At 41.5% G+C, this 13746-nt stretch overlaps 1 protein-coding gene across 1 annotated transcript in view; it reads left to right on the plus strand.

Annotated features, from left to right (window-relative positions):
- The window catches only part of SMCHD1 (structural maintenance of chromosomes flexible hinge domain containing 1), a 312622-nt gene that overhangs the window by 82559 nt on the left and 216317 nt on the right, over positions 1-13746 (plus strand). Inside the window, exon 14 of the mRNA XM_075826377.1 lies at positions 4679-4792. Within this exon, the coding sequence (XP_075682492.1) occupies positions 4679-4792 (114 nt within the window). The remainder of the gene's footprint in view (positions 1-4678; positions 4793-13746) is intronic.

Raw genomic sequence — 13746 nt, forward strand, 5'->3', positions numbered from 1 at the left:
GCTCCGCTACATATGTTACGCACACAGCTCCGCTACATATGTTACGCACACAGCTCAGCTACATATGTTACACACACAGCTTTGTAATATGCACATAACCTTTTATTTTCCTCCTTATGAACCTTCTTTGTACAGCTTAGCTACATATACGTTACACCCACAGCTTAGCTACATATACGTTACACCCACAGCTTAGCTACATATACGTTACACACACCACTCAGCTACATATATGTTACACCCACAGCTTAGCTACATATACGTTACACACACCGCTCAGCTACATATATGTTACACCCACAGCTCAGCTACATATACGTTACACACACCGCTCAGCTACATATGTTACACACACACAGCTCAGCTACATATGTTACACACACAGCTTAGCTACTTATATGTTACACCCACAGCTTAGCTACATATACGTTACACACACCGCTCAGCTACATATACGTTACACACACAGCTCAGCTACATATATGTTACACCCACAGCTTAGCTACATATACGTTACACACACCGCTCAGCTACATATATGTTACACACACCGCTCAGCTACATATATGTTACACCCACAGCTCCGCTACATATGTTACGCACACAGCTCCGCTACATATGTTACGCACACAGCTCCGCTACATATGTTACGCACACAGCTCCGCTACATATGTTACGCACACAGCTCCGCTACATATGTTACGCACACAGCTCCGCTACATATGTTACGCACACAGCTCCGCTACATATGTTACGCACACAGCTCCGCTACATATGTTACGCACACAGCTCCGCTACATATGTTACGCACACAGCTCCGCTACATATGTTACGCACACAGCTCCGCTACATATGTTACGCACACAGCTCCGCTACATATGTTACGCACACAGCTCCGCTACATATGTTACGCACACAGCTCCGCTACATATGTTACGCACACAGCTCCGCTACATATGTTACGCACACAGCTCGGCTACATATGTTACGCACACAGCTCAGCTACATATGTTACGCACACAGCTTTGTAATATGCACATAACCTTTTATTTTCCTCCTTATGAACCTTCTTTGTACAGCGGTACATCTTCTGTATAGTAATTAACTAGCAACCAAGTTTCTTTATGTATATAGCGTTTTATTTATGTATATATTTTTGCATTTGGTTTTTCTGACTTTCTCAAAATTCTACACACCATCTAGTGCTTGACAATGCTACTATTTTTATAATTTCTTACTATCACCTGTCCCTTAAATGGTAGCGCTACCCCTTGGGTTATTTGTATCTTCTTCATACATTGCTCAAGCTTCTGATGAGTCACTCATTATCAGTATACAGCTTACATGGGCTCGGGTTTAGTGGCATTCTGTCCAAATTCAAACGGGCATTGGGTTTTGACTTCTCTCTCTACCCTCATCTGCGGGCGGCGTCTGGTATGCCCGCACTGCGCATGCCCTTGTTTTTTGTCCTGGGCATGCGCGGTGCGGATATCCGGACGCCGCTCGCATACTTGTGTGAGAGCATTGTGAAGGAGCTGCATTGGGAGGTTACTGCAACTAGGGTTTATTAATCTAATCTGTTTCTAATGTTGTTTAATTGACTGAACGTCTATTTATGCTCTACACTAATGGGCTTATTTAATTCACCCCTGACGAAGCTGCACCCAGAGACAGCGATACGCGTGGGCCTTCTGTCCTTATTCCACAGCCTATTTGGGTCATGTATCAATTTTCTCTATCATGATCATTTAGATCCAATAGCATCTGCTTTTTGTGCCTAGGACCGTACTGCTTGTGATGACGAGTGGTCAGTGCTGTATATTGCAGATAATAATATATATGTATGTATATTGTATTTTTTTCATATTTGTGGCTATGGTTCCCCTCATTGGGATATAGATATTATCTTGCACTTTGTATTCTTGTGTGGTTACCTTCCAGGTTTATTAGTTGCACATAATACATTTATACGGCTATTGTATTGTATTCTTTTTGACATTGGCTCACATTGTCCCCATTTGGAATCCTATTTGAGATTTCTGTCTGTGGTTTCTTCCTGTTTCATTTTTACAGGTTTGCTGATTCTTTCTGTTTTTTAAAATGGTTTTATATTTTGTATGTAGTGTATAATAAAATTTGGTCTTTTCGTTCCCGTTTTTTTCTTATCCCTCTATTCTTATGTTTTTTGGGTGCACAATTTTGTACATGTTCCTTTTTCCTTTCTCCTAGTATGCATATTATTTGCATGTTACTGCAGCACCCCATATAGATTTCTTTCATGCATGGTGGTGGCCCATACGTCCCCATCTTTCTTAAGTTTCCAGGCAGCAGCAACCGATTTTTATCGCACCACACTGAGTAAAAAGGAGCTGAAGAAGTGAAAACCTCAAAAAAAAAAAGTATACTTCAAATAATGGATTTTTTTTTCCTTTCTATGTAGCCACTGTTAATGAAGTCTTGAGCTTCACTTGAGATACACAAATTTGAAAGCATGCCTCCAGCTTCCAAGACCCAAAAAAAAGAAGCACCCCTTATTAATCCTCACCCCTAGAAAAATGCAACAAGAGTGGATTTGTCAGTTGGAGCTTTTTGTTTTTTAAATAGCATTTTGTCGTCCTGATTGATTTTTTTATAAAAATTGACTTTCCCTAACATACAAGTGGGCGAGTGCTTTTGCGTTAGAACGCATAGTACTGGGAACTGTGCATGCCACACACTAACCTTCCTTCCCATGTTGCCTCCTATTCCTTTTTGATGACATGCTGCTTAGCTAGCCAGGAAACAAGCCCTCTGTCTTTCCTCATCTGCTCTATGTTGCTTAGCACCACTGAGGAGAGACAGAGCAAGCCACAGTGAGCTAGAGAGAGAGGAGGCAGGTTTCCAATCTCTGATTGGAAGTCACAGGAGCGGTTAGGTCCTGCTGACAGCTCATGATAGAAGTACGGTGCTGCACTAGTAAAGTGTAAATATGGTGCTGACTATTTTCATAAATTTACCTATGGTAGAATTAGTTCTTTATAAGTGAATTTCATTACCTGATTCCCTCTTGAATATGTTGATGAGCTGATGCATCTTTTGATGACGTCATTACGTATGATGTGCGTGCCCTGTTGTACTTCTTCGGAGACCCCCCCCCCTTTCTGCCCCGGCTATTAATAGGAGTTCGTATGCAGCTTTCATTAGCGCTGTGTATGATGGACTATAGGAAATGAATGGTGTCCTCCATTAAATTAGGTCGAAGACTGATTTAAATCAGGATGATTTCGTATTATCTGCAATGGTAATTAAACCAGTTCCAAAATTTATTTTTATAGTGTGACCTATGACTATTTAAAAAAAAAAAAAAAAAAAAAAAGGAAGCTGGAGGTACGTTTCAAAGTAAAGTCGCTAAGACCTATTTTTTAATTATAACATCAGTGTGTAGACCTATACTAGTGTAATTCTATCAATTAAACCACCCCCATAAATGTCAAACTGACTGGTTGAGAGGTCATGTAATGCTTTTTGACTTACCAGAACCTGACTGTGTTCTCTTTAGCGTTTTGGCAATTTGTGTGTTTTTTTTATTTTTAAAGGTGTAATTGCATTCACAAGTATAACTATTAGAGGCTCTGTCACCACATTATAAGTGCCCTATCTTCTACATAATGTGATCGGCGCTGTATTGTAGATTAGTGTTTTTTAGTTAGAAAAATAATCCATTTTGACCAAGTTATTACCTATTTTAGATTTATGCTAATGCCTTTCTTAATGCCCAACTGGGCGTTTTTTTAGCTTTTTACCAAGTGGGCGTTGTAAAGAAGTGTATGACGCTGACCAATCTTCGTCATACACTTCTCTCCATTCATGTACTCCGCACATAGTCTTGCGAGATCACAATGTGCTGTCACTTACACATTAATGTTACTGAAGTGTCTTGAGAGTGAATAGACATCGCTTCCAGCCAGGATGTGATGTCTATTCACAATCCCGACACTTTGGTAACGTTTGAGTGGGACTTGATGACATCAAGCGTGATCTCGCTGTGCTGTAAGTCCCACACAAATGTTACCCAAGTGTTAGGATTGTGAATAGACATCACGTCCTGGCTGGAAGCGATGTCTAATCACTCTCGACACTTCAGTAACATTAATGTGTGAGTAAGTGACAGCACATTGTGATCTCGCAAGATAACTCTCTGCTGAATACATTAATAAAGAGAAGTGTATGACACTGATTGGTCAGCGTCATACACTTCTCTTTAAACGCCCACTTGGTCAAAAGCTAAAAAAAACGCCCAGTTGGTCATAACTTGGGGAAAATTGATCGTATTTCTAAATAAAAAAAACACTGTAATCTACATTACAGCGCTGATCACATTATGTAGAAGATGGGGCACTTATAATGTGGTGACAGAGCCTCTTTAAGGCCTTATTCACATGAGCGCATTTCATGTCCGTGTGCTGTCTGTTTGAATAACTGACCGCACACTGACCAATGCAATATAATGGGGCTATTCACACATCCGTGTTTTGTGTCCGTTGCGTGAAACTCACAGCATGTCATATTCGGGTATCTTACTGATGTCCTTATTTATTGCAGGGATGTACTTTACTTTAAGCTGCAGTATTTGTGCATGGCAACTTATCACAATTGCACTTTATCTGTTGTGTAATGCCATATTTGTTTTTGGAAACAGGTAAAAACCATCAAAACTGTACCTATAATTTATGGAAGCATACTTAAGTTTCTCCTTTATGGAAATCACAACGCTGATGTTTATGCTACAGGAGGAGAGGTTCAAATTGCTTTGGTATGTATTTAAGATTTTATCACTGAGAAATCCTGACTGGAAGTGAGAGAAATTAAATTATAAAAATGTTGTACTTTGGCTAAACAAATTTATGAATGTGTCTGTTGCGTAATTAGTCGTCGTCTAGCCCAGGCCTAGCTCTTTCTGACCAATTTTCATCAACTGAACAAATCCGATAAACTTTTACACTATCGTACATAAAAACTATTGTTTGCTAGACTCCAGTGGTTAGGCAGACCCTGCCGACTCTCTTATAAAAGCGAATCTGTCACTAGTTTATTAATGCCCCATCTCCTAACTATGATGCTGATAAAAGTGTAATTATTTTTCCAAGACCTTTTTTACTTGCAAAGTTATGAGCATTTTTCTAATTATGCTAATTTGGCTATACTTTCCAAATGGGAGGTTACGCTTTCTTTTTACTGTGGGTGGTGTAATGTTTTCTGTATGACTGTCAAATCTGCATCATACATTTCTCCTCTCCCCAGCTCCGCATCACAGCCTGATCATATATACAGCTTCCATTCCCGACTATTCAACCGGCCTATGAAAGATTAGAATCTCCTCTTTCATATGCCACTAGAATCGCTGTTCTAGGTGGTCCACAGCCAGAGATATGGCTATTTGGAGTGATTCCCCCTTCCCTCCAGCCTCAGTCTCTCACATGGTGTGAAGCAGCTTCATGCTGATAGGACAGCGTCAGAGGCTGGGAGGTAGCTCCACTTCAGAAGAATCGCTGGTGTTGGCACCCACTTGTCTAGTATAGCCTCATTTGCATTTTTAGAAAAACGTAAAACTTAAAATCTTTTTGGGACACAATTTTCACTAGCATTATCCGTGTGACCTCACCTATTAGATTAGCTAGGAGATTCTGCATTACTAAACTAGTGACAGGTCGTCTTTAAATCTCAGCTCCTCAATTTATTCCCTATAGAAATCTGAGCGGGACAGGAAGGGCAAGCTGAATGTGATGCACACAGCACATTTCGTCTTACTGCAAGGGCCTGTTGAAACATTTGTGAGCACCAGCGAGGTCCGTAAATGGCGTGCTAGCAGCCTTTAACCAATATAGACCATGGCTCATGCTGTGACAAGCCCTTCCATCCCCCGACGGCCACCGATGAAAACAAATGTTTAGTTATCTTCTACCTCCAGCAATATTCAAGATTAATCATCAAAGTGAATGTCCACCTTTTTGACACTTGTATAAAAAAAATTATATTATACTTGCATATTTTTTGAGAGGAAACACTTTACACACTGTAAAATTTCTACTCTGCACTTTGCGCTTTCATGTTAAATTGCATGAAGTTGTCCATGAGTCCTGTTTCTGGGTAGAAGTCTGACCCAAGCAGAGCGTGAGACTCATAGCACCTACGAGTAAAAGTTCGAGTTCCTTCATGCCACTTAATCTACTTCTACACGCATATATCTCCAAATGATGGACTGATGAGGCCAAAAATATCTGATCCAGATGCCATTAAAAATCTTCCCCTCTTAGTCTTGATGGTAATATGAGGAAAAGTTTCTGTATGACCCTCCTGGAGTCACTGGAGGCTATACAAGGGGGAAGATGACCGTAACAGACTTCTGCTTTTCTTGCAGTTCCCCATTCCGATCCCCTCCCTTAACCCCTAGGTGCACCACAACGCAAGTGTACCTCCTGATGGCCAGTGTCTTAGCGCACCAGGAGGTACAGTTGCTGCGCGGTTCCCGGTGCACACTGTCGGTGACCGTGTGCACCGGGAACGGGGAGGTCACCTGTGTCTGCAACACCAAAAAAAGAGGGCACAGAAGAGGTGCCGTGTCTGTGCAAAAAGGGGTATCCGTAAGGATACCATATATCAGTGTGACACCTCTCCATCAAAACCCGGACTCTGCATGAAGGACTGCTTCCACACCTCCCTGGATTAAAAAAATGTGTACTCTTGAAACCTGAGCCCCTCCATTTATCATTCTGGTCTTTTACCCATTTTTAAAATTGGACACACTAAAGAAAATATATAACAACTAAAAATCCTCATTATACTCCTAGATGAATATCTAATACTATAACATATGTGTATGATCTGCAAAAATTTTTAGGCCTATGCTTGTGGCTAAAAATCATCCAAGTAAAAACAAGGCCTCAAAGTCCTTGTGGTGGTGCTTCACTTCCAGGGATTGCTTTGTGTCCAGACAACATATTTAGACCACTTTGGGGGTATTTCTAAAGTCAGAAGAAATACCCCAATAAATATTGAGGCGCTTTACTTTACTTATATGCTGTCTGAAAAATCTGCCCCAAAAAATGGCGCATTTGTAAAAAATGTAACATTTTTATTTTTCAAGCCAGAAAAACTATGGGGGTCATAAAAGTGGTCACACCCCTACATAAATTCTTTGTGGGGTGCAGTTTCCAAAATGGGGTCACTTCACTGTACTGGTACCTCAAGAGCTCTGCAAATGCGACATGGCACCTGAAGACCTTTCAAGCTAAATCTGTGCTACAAATTGCGCACCTTCTCTTCTGAGCCCTGCCGTGGGTCCAAACAGCAGTTTACTACCACATATTGCCGTAATCGAGAGAATTTGCTTTACAAATGTTGGGGTGCTTTTTCTCCTTTATTCCTTTTAAAAATTAAAAAATTCTATGTTTTTCAGGGAAAAAGTAGATTTTCATCTTCATAGTCTATTTCCACTAAATTCTGCAAAAAAAATGTAGGGTCAAAATGCTAACTATACCGCTAGAAATATTCCTTGAGGTGTGTAGTTTCCAAAATGGGGTCACTTTTGGGGGATTTCCACTGTTTTCATCCCTCAAGGGCGTTGCAAACACTACATGACAACCATTCCAGCAAAATCTGCGCTCAAAATTCCAAATGGTGCTCCTTTGTTTCTGAGCCATACTGTGGGTCTAAACAGCAGTTTATTACCACATATGGGGTATTGCTGTAATTGGGAGAAATTGCTTTACAAATGTTGGTGTTTTTTTTGTCTTTAGTCCTTGTAAAAATTAAAAATTCGCTGGTTTTTTTTTCTGAAAAAAAGTAGATTTTCATCTTGACAGACTAATACAGTTTAATTTAGCAAAAAAATGAGTCAAAATGATAACTATACCCCTAGATTCCTTGAGGGGTGTAGTTTCCAAAGTTGGGTCAAATTCGGGGGGTTTCCACTGCTTTGGCACAACAAGATCTTTTCAAACCTGACATGGTGCCTAAAATATAATTAAAAAAAAGGTGTCCCCAAAATCCTCTAGGTGCTCCTTTGCTTCTGAGGCCTATGTTTCAGTCCATTAGCATACTATGGCCACATGTGGGATATTTGTAAGAATTGCAGTATCGGGGGAAATAAATATTGTTGCGTTTCTGCTTACAGAAAAAAAAATTATTAGAAATTTTGGCCCAAAAAATGAAATTCTAAAATTTCACCTCTACAATGATTTCATTCCTGTGAAGCCCCTAAAGGGTTAAGAGACTTTGAGAATGCGGTTTTTAATCATTTCAGGGGTGCAGTTTTTAAAATGGGGTAATTTATAGTGACTTTCTAATATATAAGGCCCTCAGTCACTTCAGAACTGAACTGGTCCCTGAAAAAATAGCCTTTTGTAATTTTTTTGAAAATGTGAGAAATTGCTGCTAAAGTTCTAAGCCTTGTAACGTCCTAAAACATTAAAAGTACATTCAAAAAACGATGCAGACATAAAGTAGACATATGGGAAATGTTAACTAGTAACTATTTTGTGTGCTATTACTATCTGTTTTACAGCAGATACACTTAAAGAGAACCTTTCACCTCCCCAAACATGTGCAGCATGTTATAGGACAGGCTTCACAAATCCTGTCTCACGTAGAATTATTTTTCTAATCCCCTCCATTATTTACCTATCGGCGCCATAATATTTCTCGCCCCATATGTAAATAAGAACAGTCAATAGGGCGTTTCTAACTAACTAAAAGGCAATGGTGGTTGTGTTCAGATGGCACTGGTTTCTTTGGGTGCTCGAGGTAGGGTCCCAACCCGGGTGTAGGTTAAGAATTTGTACTCGGCACACCTTGCTTGTGTTACGTCACCACTCCCGTCGCCACGGAACGAGAAGAAGAGACGAGGAGAAGAAGAGACGAGGAGAAGAACTACTTACATCCGTCGATGTGCGCGCGCACGTTCACACCCATGCTATCTGCAGCACAACTACCAAGTCTGTGTGTGTTCTCGCGGGAGAACACAGCGCTAGCCGCCCTGACACTGTCCACAGCTGATTGGACAGTGTCAGAGCGGAGACATCACGTTCCCTTGCCTTTTAGGTTAAGAATTTGTACTCGGCACACCTTGCTTGTGTTACAAAAATATATATTTTTATTATGGATGCCAGAGGCTGCATGTGCGACGTCGACGTTTCGGTCAGACAGACCTTCGTCGGGCACTGAGCCGTGCTGGGGACTGGATCGGTACAAAATATGCGTATATAGCGCTGCTGTGGTCAGTAACCGGCGGCTTACCGCTCTGTGTTGAGCGCCAACACAGAGCGGTAAGCCGCCGGTTACTGACCACAGCAGCGCTATATACGCATCATATTTTGTACCGATCCAGTCCCCAGCACGGCTCAGTGCCCGACGAAGGTCTGTCTGACCGAAACGTCGACGTCGCACATGCAGCCTCTGGCATCCATAATAAAAATATATATTTTTGTAACACAAGCAAGGTGTGCCGAGTACAAATTCTTAACCTAAAAGGCAAGGGAACGTGATGTCTCCGCTCTGACACTGTCCAATCAGCTGTGGACAGTGTCAGGGCGGCTAGCGCTGTGTTCTCCCGCGAGAACACACACAGACTTGGTAGTTGTGCTGCAGATAGCATGGGTGTGAACGTGCGCGCGCACATCGACGGATGTAAGTAGTTCTTCTCCTCGTCTCTTCTTCTCCTCGTCTCTTCTTCTCGTTCCGTGGCGACGGGAGTGGTGACGTATTTGTGCGAGCGAACGGCCGTGCATGCACGTGCGCACCCACGCTATCCTCAGCACAACCACCAAGTGTTCTCACGGGAGGGAACACCGCACAAGCCGCCCTGACACTGTCCGCAGCTGATTGGACAGTGTCAGAGCGGAGACTTCACGCTCCCTTGCCATTTAGTTAGCTAGAAACGCCCCATTGACTGTTCAGGGGCTTATTTACATATCGGGCACCAAATATAACGGCACCGATATGTTAATAACTGAGGGGGTTAGAAAAATTATTTTACTTGTGAAGCCTTTCCTATTACATGCTGCACATGTTTGGGGAGATGAAAGGTTCTCTTTATATTTAAAAAAAAATTGTATTTTTTGCAAATTTTCTCTAACTTTTGGTATTTTTCACAAATATTAAATTTGTTGACTATTTTTTCACTAACATAGTACAGTATGTCACGAGAAAACAATCTCCGAATCGCTTGGATAGGTATAAGCGTTCCAAAGTTATTACCACATAAAATAACACATTCCGATTCGAAAAAATGGGCTATGCCACAATGCCAAAACAGGCTGTGTTATAGTGGTTAAAGAGGAAAAAAACTAAAATAAAACTCTTGATCCCGCTCTCCGATTTTCAAACGAGTGCTGCCGAATATTGCACCCAGTGCTCTGCTTCTAGGGTTATTTAACCCCTTCGCGCTCAGTGACATACTATTCAGTCATGGTAACCATATCGTTCGCACCCCATGACGGAATAGTACGTCTTGGGAGTAACGGCCATTTCAGCCGCCGTCCCGACATATACAGGAGCTGTGACAGCTGAATTCTCGTACAGCAGTTGCCGCAGCTCCTACAGAGGGGACCGATCGCAGTGTCCCTGCTGATTAACCCCCTTAGAAGCCGCGTTCAATAGTGATCGCGACATCTTAAGGGTTAAACCACCATCGACGGCCCGCTATATGATATAATGGCGTCCGGCTATGCCATCTACGGAAGCCTAGTGGGTCCTGACAAAGTCAGGACCCACTATGCTTGCTGTCAGCGAGTAGCTGACCGCTCTATTACGCTGCACTTGCGATCACGGCCTCCTGGCCTCAAGTCCCCTAGTGTGACAAAGTAAAAAAGTAAAAATAAGAAAATAAGTTTTAAAAGTAAAAATCCCCCTTTTTCCCTTATCGGTCCTTTATTGTTAAAAAAAATAAACAAACTATAAATAATTGGTATTGCTGCATCCGTAACATCCTTAAAGAGGCTCTGTCACCAGATTTTGCAACCCCTATCTGCTATTGCAGCAGATCGGCGCTGCAATGTAGATTACAGTAACATTTTTATTTTTTAAAAACTAGCATTTTTGGCCAAGTTATGACCATTTTTGTATTTATGCAAATGAGGCTTGCTAAAGTCCAAGTGGGCGTGTTTAAAGTAAAAGTCCACTTCTCTTCACAACGCCCAGCTTCTGGCAGTGCACAGACACAGCGTGTTCTCGAGAGATCACGCTGTGACGTCACTCACAGGTCCTGCATCGTGTCGGACGAGCGAGGACACATCGGCACCAGAGGCTACAGATGATTCTGCAGCAGCATCGGCGTTTGCAGGTAAGTCGATGTAGCTACTTACCTGCAAACGCTGATGCTGCTGCAGAATCAACTGTAGCCTCTGGTGCCGATGTGGCCGACACGTTGCAGGACCTGGGGCAGGAAGTGAGTGACGTCACAGCGTGATCTCTCGAGAACACGCTGTGTGTCTGCACTGCCAGAAGCTGGGCGTTCTGAAGAGAAGTGGATGATACTTCTATACACAACGCCCAGCTAGTAAAAGAAGTAAACACGGCCCGATGTACGCACATAATACACGCCCAGTTGGACTTTTACTTTAAACACGCCCACTTGGACTTTTGCAAGCCTCATTTGCATAAATACAAAAATGGTCATAACTTGGCCAAAAATGCTCGTTTTTTAAAAATAAAAACGTTACTGTAATCTACATTGCAGCGCCTATCTGCTGCAATAGCAGATAGGGGTTGCAAAATCTGGTGACAGAGCCTCTTTAACTACAAAAGTATTTTGTTATCTATCCCGTGCGGTGAACGCCATAAAAGAAAATAATAAACTATACCAGAATCAAAATTTTGGTCACTTCACCTCCGAAAGAATGGAATAAAAAGAGATCAAATAGTTGCATGTACCTAACAAATGTATTGATCGAAACTACAGTTCGTTACGCAAAAAACAATTCCTCACATGGCTTTCTTGATGAACAATAAAAAGTTATGGCTCTTAGAATAAGGCAACACAAAAAGTAAATGATTTTTTATAAAAAGTCTTTTTATTGTACAAACGCCAGAAGACCTTAAAAAAAACCCCGATAAACCTATGGTATCACCGTAATCGTATCGCCTCCTAGAATAAAGTGAATGCCATTTATAGCGCCCGGTGAACGCTGTAAAAAAAACAAACAAAAACAATAGTAGAATTGCTGTTTATTTAACCCCTTAATGACCAGCCTATTTTGGACCTTAATGACCAAGCAATTTTTTACGTTTTTCAATCGTCGCATTCCAAGAGCTAATTTCCTTTTTATTTTTGCGTCGACATAGCTGTATAAGGTCTTGTTTTTTTGCGGGACAAGTTGTATTTTTTAATAGCACCATTTTTAGGTACATATTATTTATTGATTAACTTTTATTAACTTTTTTTTTTGGGGGGGAATAGAAAAAAATCTGAAATTTCGCCACTCTTTTTTTTGCGTCCTAAATCTACGCCGTTTACCGTGTGGTATAAATAACACACTAACTTTATTCAGCGGGTTGTTACAATTGCAACGATACCAAATTTGTATAGTTTTTGTATGTTTTACTACTTTTACACAGTACAAACGCTTTTTTTTCAAAATTATTTGTTTTTGTGTCTCCATATTTGAAGAGCCGTAACGTTTTTATTTTTTCGCCGATGCGGTTGTATGTGGGCTTTTTTTTTGCGGGACGAGTTGTAGTTTTTATTGGTACCATTTTGGAGTAGATGTGACTTTTTGATCACTTTTTATCACATTTTTTTAAGGTCAGTATTCACAGAAAACAGCAATTTTTCCATAGTTTTTTATTACATTTTTTACGGCGTTCTCCGTGCGGGTTAAATAATGTAATAGATTTATAGTCGGGGTCGTTACGGACGCGGCGATACCAAATATGTGTAACTTTTTAACTTTATTTTGTTTTTTTAATAGTAAAGCATTTTGTAAGGGGAAAAGCTGAGGTTTTTTTTTCATTTTTTCCCATTTTTTTTTAAATTAACTTTTATGAAACTTTTTTTTCACTTTTTTACTAGTCCCATTAGGGGACTATAATATGCGATTCTGCGATCGCATTTATAATACACTGCAATACTTTTGTATTGCAGTGTATTACTGCCTGTCCGTTTAACACGGACAGGCATCTGCTAGGTCATGCCTGCGGCATGATCTAGCAGGCATTCACTCCAGGCAGACCTGGGGGCCTTTATTAGACCCCCGGCTGCCATTAGAGACACAGACACTTGGCGATCGTATCGGTGGGGGAGAGGGGGAGCTCCCTCCCTCTCTCCAAAGCCACTCAGATGCAGTGCTCGCTATTGAGCACCGCATCTGAGGGGTTAAACGTGTCAGATCGATACTAATATCGATTTCACACGGCAGAGCAGGGACGCTCCCAGCCCTCAGCTGCCTCTAGCAGCTGAGAGCAGGGAGATTTGACAACTCCCTGCTCTGTTTACTTATTCCGATGCCGCGACGTAAAAAGTCTATGGCATCGGAATAAGGCCCGTTAGTGACCGACGTAGAAACACGATGGGCCGGTCACTAACGGGTTAAGTCACCATGCCTCTAGAATAAAAACTGATCAAAAAGTCTCATGCACCCCATGAAAGCTACAATGAATTCCTCAAGGGGTCTAGTTTCCAAAATGGGGGCACTTTAAGGGGTTTCCTTCGTGCGGGTACCTAAGAAGCTCTGTATATGCGACATGACGCCCAGAAACCAATCCAGCAAAATG

The sequence above is a fragment of the Rhinoderma darwinii genome, chromosome 5, assembly GCF_050947455.1.
Source record: "Rhinoderma darwinii isolate aRhiDar2 chromosome 5, aRhiDar2.hap1, whole genome shotgun sequence".
In the NCBI taxonomy this organism is placed as follows: Eukaryota; Metazoa; Chordata; class Amphibia; order Anura; family Rhinodermatidae; genus Rhinoderma; species Rhinoderma darwinii.